Source organism: Scyliorhinus canicula, chromosome 10, assembly GCF_902713615.1.
Source record: "Scyliorhinus canicula chromosome 10, sScyCan1.1, whole genome shotgun sequence".
NCBI classification, from domain to species: domain Eukaryota; kingdom Metazoa; phylum Chordata; class Chondrichthyes; order Carcharhiniformes; family Scyliorhinidae; genus Scyliorhinus; species Scyliorhinus canicula.
In genome coordinates this window covers 58,261,900-58,279,969 of record NC_052155.1, presented here as the reverse complement: position 1 = coordinate 58,279,969, position 18,070 = coordinate 58,261,900, and the positions used below count along the sequence as shown (strand labels likewise).

Genomic DNA, 18,070 nt, shown 5'->3' with positions numbered 1-18,070 from the left:
CGTGGCCATCACCATTTGATTCTACTTCAGCTTGTTAAGAATGGCTCAGTCTTCTCCTTCTTGCCAGACATCAACTATTTGCAAGACAACCAATCACCACTCACTGAGGGCCACAAAGGTTAATGACAGAGTAACAGGATACCAAGGGAGTGTTCTGCTTATTTGGAAATTGCAATGACTTATAATTTATTTTAATTATTAGATTTGAGGCTGTACTCGTCAACATGTCTCAATGTTTCAGATATTGACTCTATTTGACATTAGTCTTTGATGGTTTTTAAGTGAACTCGGCTTCGGAATATTTTCTATTGAGGCAGATTGTTTCTCAGGTAAAATTGAAACCTACAGACACAATGCTCCGTGTGCTACTGGCAGGGCTTCAATAATCGCAGTCTATTTGAGGGCAAGTTTAGAGACAGAATCTCACCTGTGTGGTTTGCATGGGCAGTGGAAAAGGCAAGAGTTCTGAAAGCAGCAACATTCCAGAGAAAAATCCTTCTGGTGTTTTCATTACAAAGGAAAGGACTTCCTTTAACATTAATGACCACGTGTTGTTTGCCAAAGATTCCTCAGAATAAGTAACCTGCTCGTTGACTCCTTGAGTAAAAGTAAGTAGAATATCAACTATATCATTTTGAATCTTTTGTTCTTCATCATCCAGTCGCCCGGACAGAGGTATAGAGCAAAGGACCATGTGGAGAGTAACCAGCACTGTAGGAACTCGCACATCCTTAAATTCAAAAGACCCTCCTCTCAGAAGTTCTGTCAGCATAGACTTTAAAAGGGAAAGAGTGCATCTTGTGATGGAAAGGATCATAATCCTCTGCAATGTAGTTCCCATATTTGCATGCAGTCTCCAGGGTAATATTAAGACACTGTTTAATTTTTGCAGAATTCGAATAAAGATGTCCATTCCTTCTGCAGAAAACAATTGAATAACTGCAAGATTCCACTTCAGATCTTTCTGCTGACCTAGTGAAAGAAATACAACAATATTTAAGGAAAAATCTAAATCAGATTCACATCGTTTTCGAAATAAAAAATATGGCCACTGTCCATTACCTCAAAAGATTGAAATTCCAATCTATTTTAGGAATGATAGGTTAAACTGCCAATTTTTTTAAGACAAGTAGTTTACCAAATTGTAAAGCTGTAGTAATACCAGACATGTTTACTTACTGATAAGGATAAATCCCCCACTACAACATTTCTGTTAGTTTGCCAGTTCCAGATCTGAAAATGTTGAAAACCAACTTTCTTTGAAGTTAGCAGTGAGGTTTGATAATGAGTGTATCATTTGTATTGACAATGGCAAACTAGAACTGTGAAATTTATTTTTCACTACGAGGAACAAAGCAGAGAACGTTCAAGCTAGGAAATTAAGATGTGGAGATGCCGGAGTTGGACTGGGGTGAAAACAGTAAGAAGTCTTACAACACTAGAGTAAAGTCCAACAGGTTTGTTTCAAATCATTAGCTTTCGGAGCGCTGCTCCTTCCTCAGGTGAATGAAGAGGTAGGTTCCAGAAATATATAGACAAAGTCAAAGATGCAAGACAATGCTTTGAATGCGAGCATTTGCAGGTAATTAAGTCTTTCCAGATCCAGAGATAGGGGTAACACCAGGTTAAAGAGGTGTGAATTGTTTCAAGCCAGGACAGTTGGTAGAATTTTGCAAGCCCAGGCCAGATGGTGGGGGATGAATGTAATGCGACATGAATCCAAGATCCCGGTTGAGGCCATACTCATGTGTGCGGAATTTGGCTATAAGTTTCTGCTCAGCGATTTTGCATTGTTGACTTGAAACAATTCACGCCTCTTTAACTTGGGGTTACCCCTATTTCTGGATCTGTGAAGACTTAATTACCTGCAAATGCTCGCATTCAAAGCATTGTCTTGCATCTTTGACTTTGTCTATCTATATGTTTCTGGAACATACCTCTTCATTCACCTGAGGAAGGAGCAGTTCTCCGAAAGCTAGTGATTTGAAACAAACCTGTTGGACTTTAACCTGGTATTATAAGACTTCTTACTAGAAAATTAAGGATTGAGAATTTACTGTTAAAATAACAGCGAGCCTAATGATGTTCTCTGCTACTTATGTACAAATGCTACTGCAAATTGAGGCAAATTCATACACAGTTAAATTCAAAAATCTATGTCAGAGATAGACTAAAAGAAACTCATTGAATAACATGAGGCTCCTGTATTTGCATTGTAAATACAAAATAAACTCTCCACACAAAGTCTTGTCTATTTCAGTCCAAGTCACTGGGGGGATTTTCTGGCAATTCTCGCCAGCTGGATCTTCCAGTCCCACTGATGGCGAACCCCCAATGCGGGTTTCCTGGCAGGGGGGGGTGGATTCAAGGGGAAATACCATCGACAGCGGCAGGATCAGTGCTGGGACCGCAACTGTTTACGATATATATGAATAACCGAGGAAGAAAGTGAACATTCTATAGCCAAATTTGCAGGCGACACAAAAATAGGTGGAACGGCAAGTTGCGAGGGGGATACAAACAGTTTGCAGAGAGATATTGATAGGTAAGTAAGTGGGCAAACAGTTGGTAAATGGGGTGGGAAATGGAGTACAATGTGGGAAACGTTCATTTTGGAAGGGAGAACAAAAGAACAAAGTATTATTTTAATGGAGAAAGCTGCACCACAAAGGGACATGCGGGTACTTGTGCATGAAACACAGAAAGCTAGCACACAGGTGCAGCAGGTAATCAGGAAGACTAATGGAATGTTGGCCCTTATTTCAAGGGGGTTGGCGCATAAGAGTAGGGAAGCCTTGTTGCAACTGTACAAGGTATTAGTGAGTCCGCATCTGGAATACTATGAGCAGTTTTGGTCCGTTTATTTAAGGAAAGACATTATTTCATTGAAGGTTGTTCAGAGAAGGTTCACTAGGATGATACCCTGTATGGAGGGATTGTCTTATGAGCAAAGTTTAAACAGGTTGGGACTCTACCCATTGGAATTTAGAAGAATGAGAGGCAATCTCATTGAAACATATAGGATTCTTAAGGGCCTTGACAGGATAACTGCTGAGAGGATGTTTCCTCTCATGGGACAGTCTAGGATTAGAGGACATAGTCTAAGAATAAAGGGTTCCCATTTAAGACTGAGATGAGGAAGAATTTCTTCTCTCTGTCGGTCGAGTGTCTTTTGAACTCCTTGCCACAGAGAGTTCTAGGGGCATGGTCCTACAGTGCAGGAGGTCATATGGCCTATCGAGTCTGCACCGACCCTCTGAAACAGCACCTTACCTAAGCCCACTCCTCGCCCTATCCCCATAACCGCATTAACCCACCTTATCTGCATATCCCTGGACAATAAAAGGCAATTTAGCATAGCCAATCCAGCTAACCTGCACACCTTTGAACTGAGGGAGGAAACCGAAAAACCGAGAGGAAACCCACACCGATACAGGGAAAATGTGCAAACTACACACAGTCACCCAAGGCTGGAATCGAACCCCGGTGCTGTGAGGCAAGAGTGCTAACCATTACACCACCGTGTCACCTCCTTGTGTCCTTTTGCTTTTTAAGGCCAAGATAGATAGATTTTTGATCAGTAAGGAATCAAGGGTTATGAGGAAAGGGCAGGAAGGTGGACGTGAGGAATGCCGGATCTGCCATGAATCTACTGAATAGTAGAACCGGTTCGAAGGGCCGAACGCCTTATCCCTGTTCCTATTTCTTGTGGTTTTATCCTGCCACCGACCATTAGCGGGCCACTTCCCAGTGTCAGGAAACACGCCGTGGGGCACAGAAAATTCTACCTCCACCCTTTTTAAACATGATCATTGTTGGTCAACTACCTGACATTGAAAATTAACTCACTCCTGGTTTAATTATTGTTGGGAGATTTTAAAAATGCAACACGTTCGATTATTGCATTATTTTCTCTCTCTTTTCACGCTCAATCTTTCTATTCTACTTTTCTTTCTAAACCTTATTTGACATTGAATTCACTCGTTCAAATTTGTACTTCCTTCTCAGTACTTGTGCTGCTAATTTCACGATTCCTCAACCTGAGGAAATACAGTTGCTTAGTCTGTTAACACATCCCATTTCCCTCACTGCAACTTTATTAGCTCACATGTGCAGCAACATCTCTCACAAAAAATGGAAAAACCCAAATTTAAACAGACACGTTTAACTAACAGCAGATGCCATTAGATGCCCTCCTACAACAAATTATGTTGCATTATCCTTTGAACCACTTTACCATCACTTCCGGCATAATAGTAAATGCTTGGTTTACGAACATACGAATTGGGAGCAGTAATAGGCCACTATGGTTTATTTTGGTTTTAATTCTCATCTTTGATCCACATTACATTTTTAAATAAAATAATCAAAAAAATTTTCCAAAAGATTATCTGCTGGAACAAAGTAGTAGTTACCCAAAAATAATTACTATTCTATCAATACTATCACATTTATATATCATACCTTCAAGGGGAGGAGGTGGGCATGCAATATGGCAAAGGACACGCAATGCAGTAGTCAGTCCAGCACCTTCCTGAGTCATCTGAATGGTTAAATTATCCAGATTCTAAAAGCACAAAATAAAACCATATTGTCATTGAAATGTTCAAATCCAAATAATCGTAGACTGAACTGGTAGGCTACTGAAACAGTCTTTTGCAAATCTCATCTTTATGCCAACAATTTTTTTTTTAAAGTACCGATACATACAACATGATATATGTGTTAATTATCTTGCATATCTCTGAATTTGTAGATTTTTAAAGAAACACTACGGTCAGGCAATTTGGAGTTTAAAAACCAAGAATATTCAAGCCAACTGCTTTATTTAAATGATTTTGAACTTAAAACTATTAGGCCGAAGTAAAAATACCAGTATCCATTTTCTCTAATCAAGGAAAATACTTCATAAAAAAATAAACCTACAGTACTCTTTTCTAGTCATCAAACTAGCAGTATTTCCAAGGAAGATTTCACCTTCCTGGGCAGACTGGTTGTGTTTGTTCTTTTGTTCATTCGCATTGATACTGCAAAGAAAGTGATATTGCAGCAATAAAACTGCTTAGTCTATAGAACAGTTACTACTGCAATGTTAAACTCAACATCAATTTAGAATACCCAATTCTTTTTCTCCAATTAAGGGCAATTTATTGTGGCCAATCCAGCTACTCTGCACATCTCTGGGTCGTGGGGACGAGACTCACACAGACACGGGGAGAATGTGCAAACTCCACACAGACAGTGACTCAGGGCCCAGGTCGAACCCAGGTCCTCAGCGCTGTGAGGCAGCAGTGCTAACCACCGCACCACCCCCAACTAACAGATACTTAAAAGACAATTATGTTGAAATAAAAAAATTGTAACATTGTCTTCATCTCATCATTTCCTCCATTTTATTCCATATTTGTACTTCAACTTTCTTTTGCAGTGTAATAAGCTTTCACTTACCTTTATTTTTCTACCTTCCTACACATACACCTATTTTACAAGTCTAACGGGCTGAAGGGTGTTTGGTTTTAACTATGTGAAAGCCCACTATCTATCGATGAGAAAATCATATCTCAATGCAGGAGTGTAAGCAGTTGCTGAATTTTCCTTTTACCAGACAGGTCATTCACAATTTTTCAACTTTTCCTCGCAGGTTGCTTCCTTCAACCAAGAGTAGGAAGAAACTCAGAAACCTGACAGTTCAAAAACAGACCCGAATATAGGCCTCATGGCACAGCATGGCAAGGAGGCAGACAGAAGAGCTAGTGTGACACACAATATTCCTGCCATCCTTTCAGCCACACTAGTGCTGAAAACACCGCACAGGCCTTGTTCTGTGATAAATAATACACGTGCACAGTCATGCCACTCAAAAGAAAATTGTAATTTCTTGCATTTTAAAACCAACTATAAATGTATATTTCAAACCAAAAGGTATTCCAAAAGGCTCCTCAAAAGGTATTTTTAAAAATTGAAATAAAACTAACTGTTGGAGAGTCAAAGCTATTTTAGAGTCTAGTTTCGCTCATTAGGAACATTATGTACTTAAAATTCTTTACAACAACACATATCTACAATAATCCGAACAAGCAATCCATTGCGCATTGTGATGCATACCTAGATCATGGTTCATATTAATATTTATAGGTAATGTTTAGTTCTGGGAAGATTGTTGCTGTGAGGACAAGGTAACTAAAGTGCTGGGCTTCATAAATTTTGAGTACACCAAAATTAATTTAGTTCAGAAGATTGCCCATGGTTGTTTAAGAGTCAAAATAGAAGAGGTGGAGCCAGAAAACAGTAGGTGGGCTTACTTGATTGAAGAATTGGAGACGTGATGTCTACGCTGCTTGCAAAGAAATGTAGTCCAGAGAGATGTTTTATTTTGGGAGTAAAGATTAATTAATTTCAAAGCATTCAGTGAACTCTGAAAGGCTATGTTGTCAAGGAAATGGATGGAGGTTAAGACAATCGTCTGGATTCAATTTATCTGACTGTTCTACAGCAGGGCAGGAGGATACCAAAAGTGTTATGTTGTTGCCAGGCTCCAGGCAATTAAGAGGTTCTTGGGGTCTTTCAATGAAAAGGTGGCAGAAAGTTTCTGGTTCTGTGCCAGAGAAGATATGGGGCTCAGAAGCAGCCCGAGGAGCCATTTATAGCTTAGTACTGTTGAGAAACTGAATTTTGGAGAAATACGGGCAGTGCCAGCTTAGGGAGTATAGCGGTCTGCGAACGAGTTAGAACTGCGCTCGTAATTAGAGGCAGAAGTGCTGTCTGTGAATCCCGTAGAACATAGTCTCAGGAGAAGAGATTGAAGTGTGGGGAAGTGAGCAGTCATGGAGACATTCCCAGTCGGGGCAGTTTCTGATGAGATTCAAAGGCTAGATCTTTGAAAGTGAAAAGTTCAAATCCCTTATGAAAGAGACAGAATTTTCAAGATATTGTGACTCAGAGTGGTCATTGAGATCTGGATGGGTTGCTGAGAAATATGTGGGATATGCCTTGGCCGCATCCGCCATTTAATGTCCAGTGTGAAATCAGTTTGCCTGTTAATTTATATTTACCTCACGTTGATTCTAAATTTTATAGAGTACACAATATATTATAGATTGATTTACTTGTTAAGACTTTGGATAATAAAGTTTGTTTTCCTGGATTAAAGCAGTGGAGTTTTGTAGCTTTATTCTCCTAGTGGGTAACTTGGGATTTCAAACTTTGTCTACTTTAAACAGTAACAAAGCTGCCCTTGTTCTTAGTAGGATTATTATTCTTTCAGTGCCTTTCACTACACAATGCTCAAGTTGTAAAGTAAATTGGTTCACCTGAAGAAAAGTATCCCTAAACCTGCAAGCAATCAAATGGGATACACCTGAATCAAAACCAAAAATCAGACCATAACCCTACAAATCGCAAGAGCATCTGTCCTCGGACAATTGATCTAATCAGCTCTTGTTCCCAAGACAATAAATTTTGTTTATTTGAATCAAGAGAAAAATTGAAATTTCACAGAAATACCACAATCTTAAAAGCAGAATTTGATATTTTAATACTTGGTTTACCCTATTTTTAAAGTGCACAAAATATTTCACTCACCTGTTTAATATATTCAAGAAGGCTTGGAATACAATTAATTTCAAACTTTAGATTCTTCAGTGGCTCAAGCCATTTACCTAATTCTAAAAATTAATGAAGAAAAAATGAATTAATGGGTACCATAATTCATCACATTCACTCTATAATCAGGTACCTGAACAGGACATTTATAAAAGAAGTACATTTTGAAAGCTGTCATTTGGTGTTAATGTTTTTCAAATCTGTGGAATTAATTTTCTTTTGGGGGGGTGGATTATGTTGGTAATGAGTGTAGATAAAGAAAGCAGTCTGTGTGTGTCCAGCACTAGTTAAACAGGGGAAGACAGAGACAGGTTGTCTGTGAGGGCTAAGAGATGAAAACTTAAAAGGTGTTAAACTGATGCATTTGAATGAAAGGTTGTGGTGAGTTGAGTAACAAGTAAATAGGTTGGATCTAAAATTTGTATTGAGAGTTATGTGGGAAACTTGATTTTTCAGCTGTTGAATTTCAAAGGAAGTTCAGAGATGAGAAGGAACCTTTCCATCTTTCAAGAATCTCATGGGTAAACAGGGAAAGGTATATTCATTTTTATGAACCCAAAAGTAGAGGCAAAACAGAAAAACATGAAAGATTTTATATTTGGAGACGTTGCGTTCAAAGAGGTGCTGGAGGACAATAGAGCCGGAGATGGAAATGGAAAAGAATATTTAAAGAAGGATGTTTGACAGAATTGGTGTGGCTGGGGCGTAAAGACCTGAAGACCAGCTCTTTTGTGCTGGGAAGCTGGAAAAGCTTTGAATTGCAGGTAGCCATCCAGTGTTATGCCAGACTCGTCTTCATTTAAAAAGTTGCAATTCCTTGATTTGGGTAAAACCTGTAAGGGGGCTGTTACCAAGAAGGTAGTTTCTGTACTTTTCATCACACAGGTTTTTTTAGGGGGGTTTGTTCTCCAAAGCTGTTTTAACCATGTCATTTTAATATTGTGTACACAAGTTTTTTTTTTCATTTTAAAAAATCTTTTAGTTTTTACAATTCTAAAGATGTTACTGGAGTTCTATGCTTTTTAGGTCAGCAGCTCTTCCTCCTCAATTTAATAAAGACTCATGATCAATAAGACAAACTTTACTCTGGGAGTCTAGCCCGTTAAGCAATAACATCTGCTGTGATCGTCACACAAAACATCAAAATATTTCAAATTTTTATATTTAGTTCTGGTGCATGTAACTGTTTTGAAAAGATACAAACCAATGATTAAGCCCAATACAATTGTTAAGATATCACAGTTTCACAAGAACTGTTACAGTTCAGGAGGCTATTCATCCCATCCTGTCTCCATTAGCTCTTGGAAATACATCCAATATCATTCCCCTGTTATCTCCCCATATCCCTGCACCTTCTTCCTTTTCAGGTAATAATTTGATGACTGAATTTTCCCCAGTAATGAAAAGAATTCAGTCATTCTGTCTTATATACATATATGCACAAGGCTAGGATTTGGTTACTAAGAACTAGAAGCAGGAGTAGGCCATCTGGCCCTTCGAGCCTGCTCCGCCATTCAACAAGATCATGGCTGATCTTTTGTGGACTCAGCTTCACTTTCCTGCCCGAACACCATAATCCTTTATTTCTCGAAAAAATATCTATCTTTATTTTCAAAACATTTAATGAAGGAGCCTCAACTGCTTTACTGGGCAGGGAATTCCATAGATTCACAACCCTTTGGGGGAAGATGTTCCTCCTGAGCTCAGTCCTAAATCTACTTCCCCTTATTTTGAGGCTACGTCACCGAGTTCTGCTTTCACCCGCCAGTGGAAACAACCTACCCGCATCTAACCTATCTATTCCCTTCATAATTTTATATGTTTTGAAATTACGGTTTTCATTTTACTTGTAAATAGCTTGTGGATTTATACTATAACCAGAAACAATGAACGAGTTAAAGTTTCTTATTCCCAAGATGCATTAGGGTTTAATGTGTCAGGGTACAATTTAGCTGACCATGCTGTTTAGCTTCTGCTAAAAAGTGCAACTTGCATCATTTTGCACCTGCTGACTATGTTGGTCATCACTCGGGGGCACGGTAGGAGAGTGGTTATCACAGTTGCTTCACAGCTCCAGGGTTCCAGGTTCGATTCCCAGCTTGGGTCACTGTGCAGAGTCTGCACGTTCTCCCTGTGTCTGCGTGGGTTTCCTCCGGGTGCTCCGGTTTCTTCCCACAGTCTAAAGATGTGCAGGTTAGGTGGATTGGCAATGCTAAATTGTCCTTAGTGTCCAAAAAGGTTAGGTGGGGTTACTGGGTTACGGGAATAGGGTGGAGGCGTGGGTTTGAAGAAGGTGTTCTTGCCAAGGGCTGGTACTGCCTCGATGGGCTGAATGGCCTCCTTCTGCACTGTAAATTCTATGATTCTATCACATTGTAAAACAAAATAGCCAGGACAGTTTTGAGATAGAAAGAGAGACATAAGCTAGGATGGAAAACAAATTAGCTCCAGGTGTTTTTAGGAAATATCTCATTTTTGGGCTGTTGTTCACAATAACCTTGCCAGGTCATAATGCTTTCCACGCACCCTGCCACGTGCTTTATGGCGACAGTCTCCCAATGGCCAGAGGTAGGATCTTCTGGGCCCGCTGTCATCTCCAGGGTTTCCCATTGAATAACCTCCTACCACCACCCTGCCGCCAGGAACCCCGTGGTTGGGGTGAGCTGTCAGCGGAGCCAGTAGATACCACCGGCACAAATGGCCGGAAAATTCCAGCTAGTGTGTGTATGTCTGTGTGTGTTCTATAAAGGTTTTAAGCTTTCCTTGATCTCAAGCGAAAGTCTGAGTTGAAAGGATCAGGTTGTGTTTCTACTCGCAGGGGGGGGAATGAGGTAATTGCATTTATTTCTCCAAATGTCTACAGTTTAAAGACACTGTCTATGTCTAAGGCTGGTTGGTTTGTCAAACTCCAATTTTCTTACAATACTGACATCCCGTTATATTTGAAGAAGTAACCAAAAGAGCCTGGCTGAAATTTATCTGACTGTGAGCGCAGCCTGCCTTCAAATTAACATCTCACACTTGCAGAAAAGATCATTAACTGTCATGTGCAGTGCAACTGCTGACCAGGGACACAAGTAAACTTCATTGCCAATGTTTTGCTTCAGCTAGCTCAGCATACAACATTGATTGAAACTGGGAACCTCATTCAGTCGGATTGTTTTGAGAACTCACTTTAACCTTTGACATGCACCATAATCTGCTTCTAGCCAGATTGCTGGCTTCCTACTTCTTTTTCATTGATTTACTGACTTGCTTCTTCCATTTTGTTTTGTTTTGTTCTCCCCCTGTTCTTGTTGGAGATTGTCTGCCACCCAACAACACATTTGGGACTAACCACCTTAAGTGCAATTTCATCCTTTTCCTTCTCGTGTCTTGGAAAGAGCTTGCTAAATGTAGGAGACCTGTGAGGGGAATACTAAGTGGGAAGTGTCTTGGTGATTCCGGGATATGTGAGGACAGGAGGTAGGATAAGGGAAATGTAGGAAATAGATTACTGAGAACAGATGGGAACAGTGGCAATGTTTGGCAGAGATGGTTGGGAATTTGGCGTGTGGCAGCGCTGGTGTATTGGTGATAGGGTGTGTAAGCATTTGAGAAGGAGGTTTTTGCAAGTCTGAAAGTACTGAGAAAAGGCTCAAGGAGCACCAATGGTACCGTGTAAGAGATGTCAGGGTAATGGAAATTGGATAATGTGGTTTCAGAGCAACATACAAGGTTTCAGGTCATTGGGGAAGAGAGTACCTACAATACTGATACCAACTACAGATGGCAAAAAAGATGAACCAATCAAATAATGAATCAGAAACCTCCTACATAAGGCACCAACGTTTTGGGAGTTGTGTTAACATCTTTGCTTACTGTGATCAGATGCATTTTTTCAGGGCATGAACATTCAGCTCCTCAAACATACATTTTTTTTTCATGTTTTTATTCTCCATTTTCACATTTTCCTTCAAAATTTCCACACCACCCACAGACAGTAAACGGTAACAAGTACAAAATCAATCTCCTTAACAATAACAACGATCCCATCCTCCCATCACCCAATATACGGCCCACCAGTCAATATATGCATCCAATAAAACAAACCCTCCCACGGTGGAAACAAAAAACAAAGGAGAAAAAGAAAAAGGAGTCCGGGACCACCCATGATAACCATTAACCTATAGAGTCCACTCCCCACCCCCTACACTCAATACCATCCAACCTCTGAAAGAGTACCGTACATGGTACCCAAGAGTTGTAAACACCCCAACCCCCTCCAACTCCTTTGGGGCCTCACGGTAGCATGGTGGTTAGCATCAATGCTTCACAGCTCCAGGGTCCCAGGTTCGATTCCCGGCTGGGTCACTGTCTGTGTGGAGTCTGCACATCCTCCCTGTGTGTGCGTGGGTTTCCTCCGGGTGCTCCGGTTTCCTCCCACAGTCCAAAGATGTGCGGGTTAGGTGGATTGGCCATGCTAAATTGCCCGTAGTGTAAGGTTAATGGGGGGATTGTTGGGTTACGGGTATACGGGTTACGTGGGTTTAAGTAGGGTGATCATTGCTCGGCACAACATCGAGGGCCGAAGGGCCTGTTCTGTGCTGTACTGTTCTATGTTCTATGTTCCTCCCCTCCACTGCCTCTTTTAAAACTCCTCCCCCCAACCTCGGTTCCTTTCCCCCAACTTTCCACCCTGGCTAGACCACTTGGACCCTGTTCTGCCAGGCTCCGATGGCCGCAGCCCCTCCCCCCCACCTCACTCCCGTTCACTAGCCGGCTTAAACCAGCCAGCGTGGAGGCCCCCGGCCTGGGTCTCTTTCCCCCTTGCCCGGCCCTAGGAAAGCCCAGAAATCCCCTTTTAGCACACAAACCCCGCCTATCCACCTACACCCCAAACAGCCCTCATTTCGAGTGAAAGTCCCATCACTTCCCTTGTCCAAATATATACAACATTGGCTCCTTTAGCCCATACACCCGCACGCAGTGAAACAAAAAGAAGAAAATACAGTCATGAGGTTACATCGGCACATGGCCATTTCTCAATTTCTCAGTTCTGCCACAGTCCTTCTACCTTCGCAAACTCCTCCACTGCTTCCGCTGTTCCAAAATAAAAGTCCTTGAGCTTGTAAGTCACCCTCAGCTTCGCTGGATATACAATGCCACACTGCACCTTGCTAATGTACAGTGCCCTCTTCACCCTGTTGAAGGCCTCCTCGCCAGCTCCACCGTAAAGTCCTGGTATACACGCATACCAGCTCCAGCCCACTGCACCACCCGCTTCTGCTTAGCCCAGCACAGGACCTTCTCCTTCACACTGTACCTAAGGAAGCACAGAGTCACTACCCTTGGCGGCTCACTCGCCTTTGGTACAGGCCTCCACGACCAATGAGCCCGATCCAGTTCATATTGGGAGGGATCCTCCCCCTCCCTCAATAGCTTCGCCAACATCATGGCAAAATACTCAGTCGGCCTCGGGCCTTCCACTCCTTCGGGCAGCCCCACAATCCTCAAATTCTGTCGCCTGGATCTGTTTTCCAGGTCTTCCATTTTTCATCGCAAATCCTTGTTAATCTCTATCACCTTCCGCATCTCCTTCCTCATCGAGGTAAGTTGATCACCGTGCTGCAATAATGTCTCCTCAATTTCCTTCAGCGCCTCCCCCTTGCTCCCGCACCTCTGCCACTGCACTCGCCACCGCAGTCATCACCGGGGAAATCGCCTCCTCCACCATCTCCTTCCTCATTGTCTCCATGTATTTTGTAAACTGCCTTTCGAATTCCGCAGCCATCACCGTAGTCATTTCTTCAGCCGTAAACAATGCGGCCTCCTGGTGCTCCAGCCTCCATTTTCCTTGGTGACCCCGCGGTGACCTTTCCACTCCCCAACGGACCTTCAGCTATTTTTTTTACGGCCGTTTGTTTGCTCACCCTCGACATTTTCCTTCACTGTACCTTCTCCCTGCTTTTGCTGCCTCTGTGGACCCTGGGACCGGGCCTAAAGCCCCGGAAATGCCGTTCCCGAACGGGAGCCCTCCATTGTGCGGCTGCCTCCTGCCCGCCATCACCAGAAGTCCCAGCTCCTCAAACATAGTCAGCATTTTTTCAATTGCTGTTTCTTTTTTTAAAAGACTTTTGAGATATCCTTCGATCTCAAACACAACTATGAATCAATATCTTTTTCCCCCTAAATGCTCAAACACTGGCTGAAATATATTTAATCGAATTTACCATGCAGAAGGAGGCCATTCGGCCCATCGAGTCTGCACCGGCCCTTAGGTTAGAGCACCCTACCCAAGCCAGCACCCCCACCCAATCCCCGTAACCTCACCCGACCTTTTTGAACACTAAGGACAATTTAGCATAGCCAATCCACCTAACCTGCACATCTTTGGACTGTGGGAGGAAACCGGAGCACCCGGAGGAAACCTACGCAGGCACGGGGAGAACGTGCCGACTCCATACGGACGGTGACCCAAGCCGGGAATCAAACCTGGGACCCTGGAGCTGTGAAGCAACTGTGCTAACCACTATGCTACCGTGCTGCCCCTTTCAAAAGCATAGAATGAATATATATTTAATCTAATCGTTCATAAGAAATCCAGGAAGGGTACATAAATAACAAATTCTTAAAAATTACTCAGTTCATTTTCCGAATCCCTTGATTTTCAATACCAAGCAAAGTCATAGAACCTTCTCCAAGCTCCTATGAATGTTAACCACAAGAACGTTTTGGAATAAGTTGATTTTTATTCATTGTCACCTTGGTGACAGCATGGCCAAGACATGCCAATTAAGTTGTAAGCACAAACCTGCATCTGACCATACTGTGATACATGCAGACATATTAAAAATAACTAAAGTTACTCCACCTTGTAGTTTGGGATTGGTGTCATCAGCCTTGCAGAGTCTCTGTAATCCAGCAGAATGCTGTTCCATCATTTGTCCATCATGAGTAGACTGTATTGTTAGCAAAATAAGCATGCAGGCATAATTGCATGCAACAGATTTTCTGGACTTTGTGTCCCTGGAATTTAAAAATTAAGTGCATCATATTACATTACAAATTATGCAGGTTTTGTTTGTTATCAATGTCATTAACGTTCACAAATTTTACATCCATTCCACCAAGGAACGCTGCACTTTGATGTGTAGAGACAGCAATATTCTGCCACCACTGAGTTAGAGACATTGAATGAGGATGCCGTCCATCAATGGTTGCAGAGAGTCGATGAAGAATAATTAGAGGCAGAAAGTCAAGGTAAAAGTCACATGAATGTTATTTTTTACTCTAACTATGCTACAGGTATATGCAGTGTCTCAAGCAGGAAGTAATAAGAGAGATGGGAGTATTCTCGGACCAGAACCAAGGGAAATGTTGAAGACTGGATAGTGGTTAGAGTGAACTGAGTGATTGAGTGTGGACTTTTTGAAGGAAGAATAAAAGCAATCTTGAGGGAAATGCGCATAGTGCTGGGGAAAGGGACAAAGTTACCAAGCAGAATAATACACAACATATCTGATAATCATAGACCAAAAAATGGAATGAATAGAAGCACAGCTGCAGTATGTTCAAGCTTTTACTGTAAAATGGAACACAAAAGTTTATAGCCCACTCTCCTGATCTGTTTTATATGTGGGATAGTGCAAATTAGCATGCATCCTATTTCCCAATAAAATATTACCAGATAAAACACATGATGCAATTGCAAAACTTTAACAGTATTTTATGCATTAATAGGCATATCAGATTTAAAACATGGGTTTGAAGAAACTACAATGTTTCCAAAGATAATTTTAAAATGGTTTCAATTTCACCATTGACAAAATCTAACATTTTTGTCTGCAAAATATGCAAACATTTTGATTTCTATGAGATCAATATTAGTGTTCTGCATAAATATTTAAAAAACATGGCTTATATTACTTAATAAACATTTTCATCTCTCTTCCACACTCCAACCTAACAATATAAATTTGTAACTACATCATCATGATGTTTGTCCTCATTTGCAATGAGAAATGTTTAGAGTTTTCTCTGTAAAAATAGAGTTTTTCACTTTAGAAACAGCAACATATACCAACGAAAACAAAATGACAGGAAAACTATTCAATGTATGTATTATAATGAACACAACTTTTTACCTCAAAAATAAATTGAAATAGATCAACAACAAAGAAGAACACTTCCAAACAAACATGCAAGGCAACCTCAGTCACAGAGCAGTTCACTGCATTCATTTGTGCTATATAAGCTGACATAATGATCCATTAAAATAAGATACGTTACCCAAAGAGCTCTTTGGAATAGTATTCCACAAGGGTAATGAGACTAGAAAGATTTTTGTCCAGCTGAAGCACATGGGACACAGCATTTCGTCCGATTGGGTTGAATGTAATCAGATAGAGGCTATGAAGAGTTCCTAATACGTCTGCACGGTCTGTTTCCTCAACTGCTAAACCTCGATTTAAGTAATCAAAAAGTTCAGAAACATATTGCAATGCCTGTAATGAATACAACAGCCATATAGACAATGCATCATCAGTGCTACTATCAGACTGGATACCCTCCTCTTGGTCTTGATCAGAAGTTTGAGACAAAGCTCTTATCAACAGATTTGTCGCTTCATGTTCTGCACTGAGAAATAAAAGACCAGTTTGTATCTGAATGAGGAACTTAATCAGGTCTTTAATAGATTGTAACAGGTTAGGATGAGCGTTCGTTGCAGGAATAGACAGAAGCAGGGTGAGTGATTCCAGAAAATGGCAGCTGTTAAGATACCTGCAGGGAAAAAAAAAAATCAAATAGACGTTATTCCAATTTTATGCATTTTGTAATAAATTTTGGCTTCCCGGCATTTAAACTCTATGGTAAATCAATTATATATGATGAGCACATTGATCTGGACAATAAGTTCACAAATTGACCTTAAGCTATAATTTTAACATATTGATCATATTTATACAGTTGAAAATTTGATAAATTTAGGCTGGAGGACTTTCAATCAAGTTTGAACGAACAGAGTTATTTGGTTTCATGCTTTCAAACACTGCAATTGAATTATTCTAGATTTTACCAACACTTCATTCAATGCATGCAGTTAACTGGATTAAAATGCATTTGAATTTTGTAGCTGTTTAATGTTTTTACTCTGCCTGGTGCTGGGAAATGTGCATTGCCGTGTAAACTAAGTAAAGTCGCCATAGTCCCAGATGACCATAGGTTGATTTCCCCTTTGAGGGGGAGAGCTGACTGGTGGTGGTTTAACCTGACCACACCTCCGGTGAAGCGCAAGGTTGAGAAGGCAGGGCCTTCATGAATAACCTCAGTAGATACTGAACTGAACCTGCATCGCAAACCAGCTGTCCAGGCAACTGAACTAAACCGGCTCCCAAATCAAAGTGGAGAATGTAGGCATCTATCGCACCACCTCTCACATGCTAAGCGAGTGCTCTAGCATTTGAGTTCATTCCCCCAAGCTGCACCGTGCTGTATTAAGTGTGTGGGTAGATTTTGCTTAAACAATAATTATAAAGCAATATGGCAACAGTCACTCCCATGTGGCCAAGGTTATCGATACAGTTGGTAGAGTGGATGTGTTAGTAGAGAGTAGGTGTTGATGACACCTAAAAGTAAAATGGTTAAAAAATTAAATACAGTAATATAAGAAACAAGAATAATAAGGAAGCTAAGTTATATTTCATAGCTCACTACATATCTCTGGCATGATGTGATAGGAGTAGAATTACTAGGGTAAAATGAGTGGTTTTGAGTCATGTAAATTGGTGCTAGTTTTACAAGTGAGATGTAACATTATTTGGGGTAAAACTTATTGGTACAAGAGAAACAGGTTGTATTTGTAGCCATCTGGGATGGCCACTTACAACTAGGAACAGAGAAGCTCGCAAACCATAGCGGGTAAAATGGGCAATGCGAGATTCAGGCAGGCTCATAGCCTGAAATGCATATTTGCAAGTCAGGAATCCAGACGGTATCGAAACTCTGACCAATTAGCATTTTGATGGGCCAATTGGCATTTGATGGCCCATCTCCACCAAGACAAAGGACTGGTACTTGAGCAACCGGTACGATCCCAGACATTTTGGCGCCCATTCCCTGTACTAGGGAAGCGTAAACAACAGGGTCAGTGACCGCTTGGGACGCGCCCAGCCATCCAGGCACCCGCCCATTGATTGGTTCGAAATCGAACATAGTGATCAGGGATCACCCAATTAGTGGGGTCCAAACTGAAGGAACGCCCAAAAGAGTGCGAAAACCACCAAGCATAAGAAAGTCCACCATGTGTTTGTCCTCTTTTGGACCTGGCGTCCCGGCACCGACCATCTCCATTTGCAGCACCACCAGAAGCAAGTCCAAGTTCAACGCCCATTACCGGATGGATGAGCCTAGCTTCTCCAGACTCAATAGATCCAGAATCGAACAACGGCCACTGTTCCTCTGACCTAAGCCGGGCGCGTGAAGTTAA

At 41.3% G+C, this 18,070-nt stretch overlaps 1 protein-coding gene across 3 annotated transcripts in view; it reads right to left on the bottom strand.

Annotated features, from left to right (window-relative positions):
• Positions 1-18,070, bottom strand: part of virma (vir like m6A methyltransferase associated) — a 121,862-nt gene that overhangs the window by 61,526 nt on the left and 42,266 nt on the right. For all 3 annotated transcript variants that reach the window (XM_038809011.1, XM_038809013.1, XM_038809012.1), the window contains exons 9-13: positions 15,874-16,365; positions 14,456-14,610; positions 7,582-7,664; positions 4,465-4,567; positions 428-972 (exon numbers count right to left, since the gene is read on the bottom strand). In XM_038809011.1, coding sequence (XP_038664939.1) covers positions 428-972; positions 4,465-4,567; positions 7,582-7,664; positions 14,456-14,610; positions 15,874-16,365 — 1,378 coding nt within the window. The remainder of the gene's footprint in view (positions 1-427; positions 973-4,464; positions 4,568-7,581; positions 7,665-14,455; positions 14,611-15,873; positions 16,366-18,070) is intronic.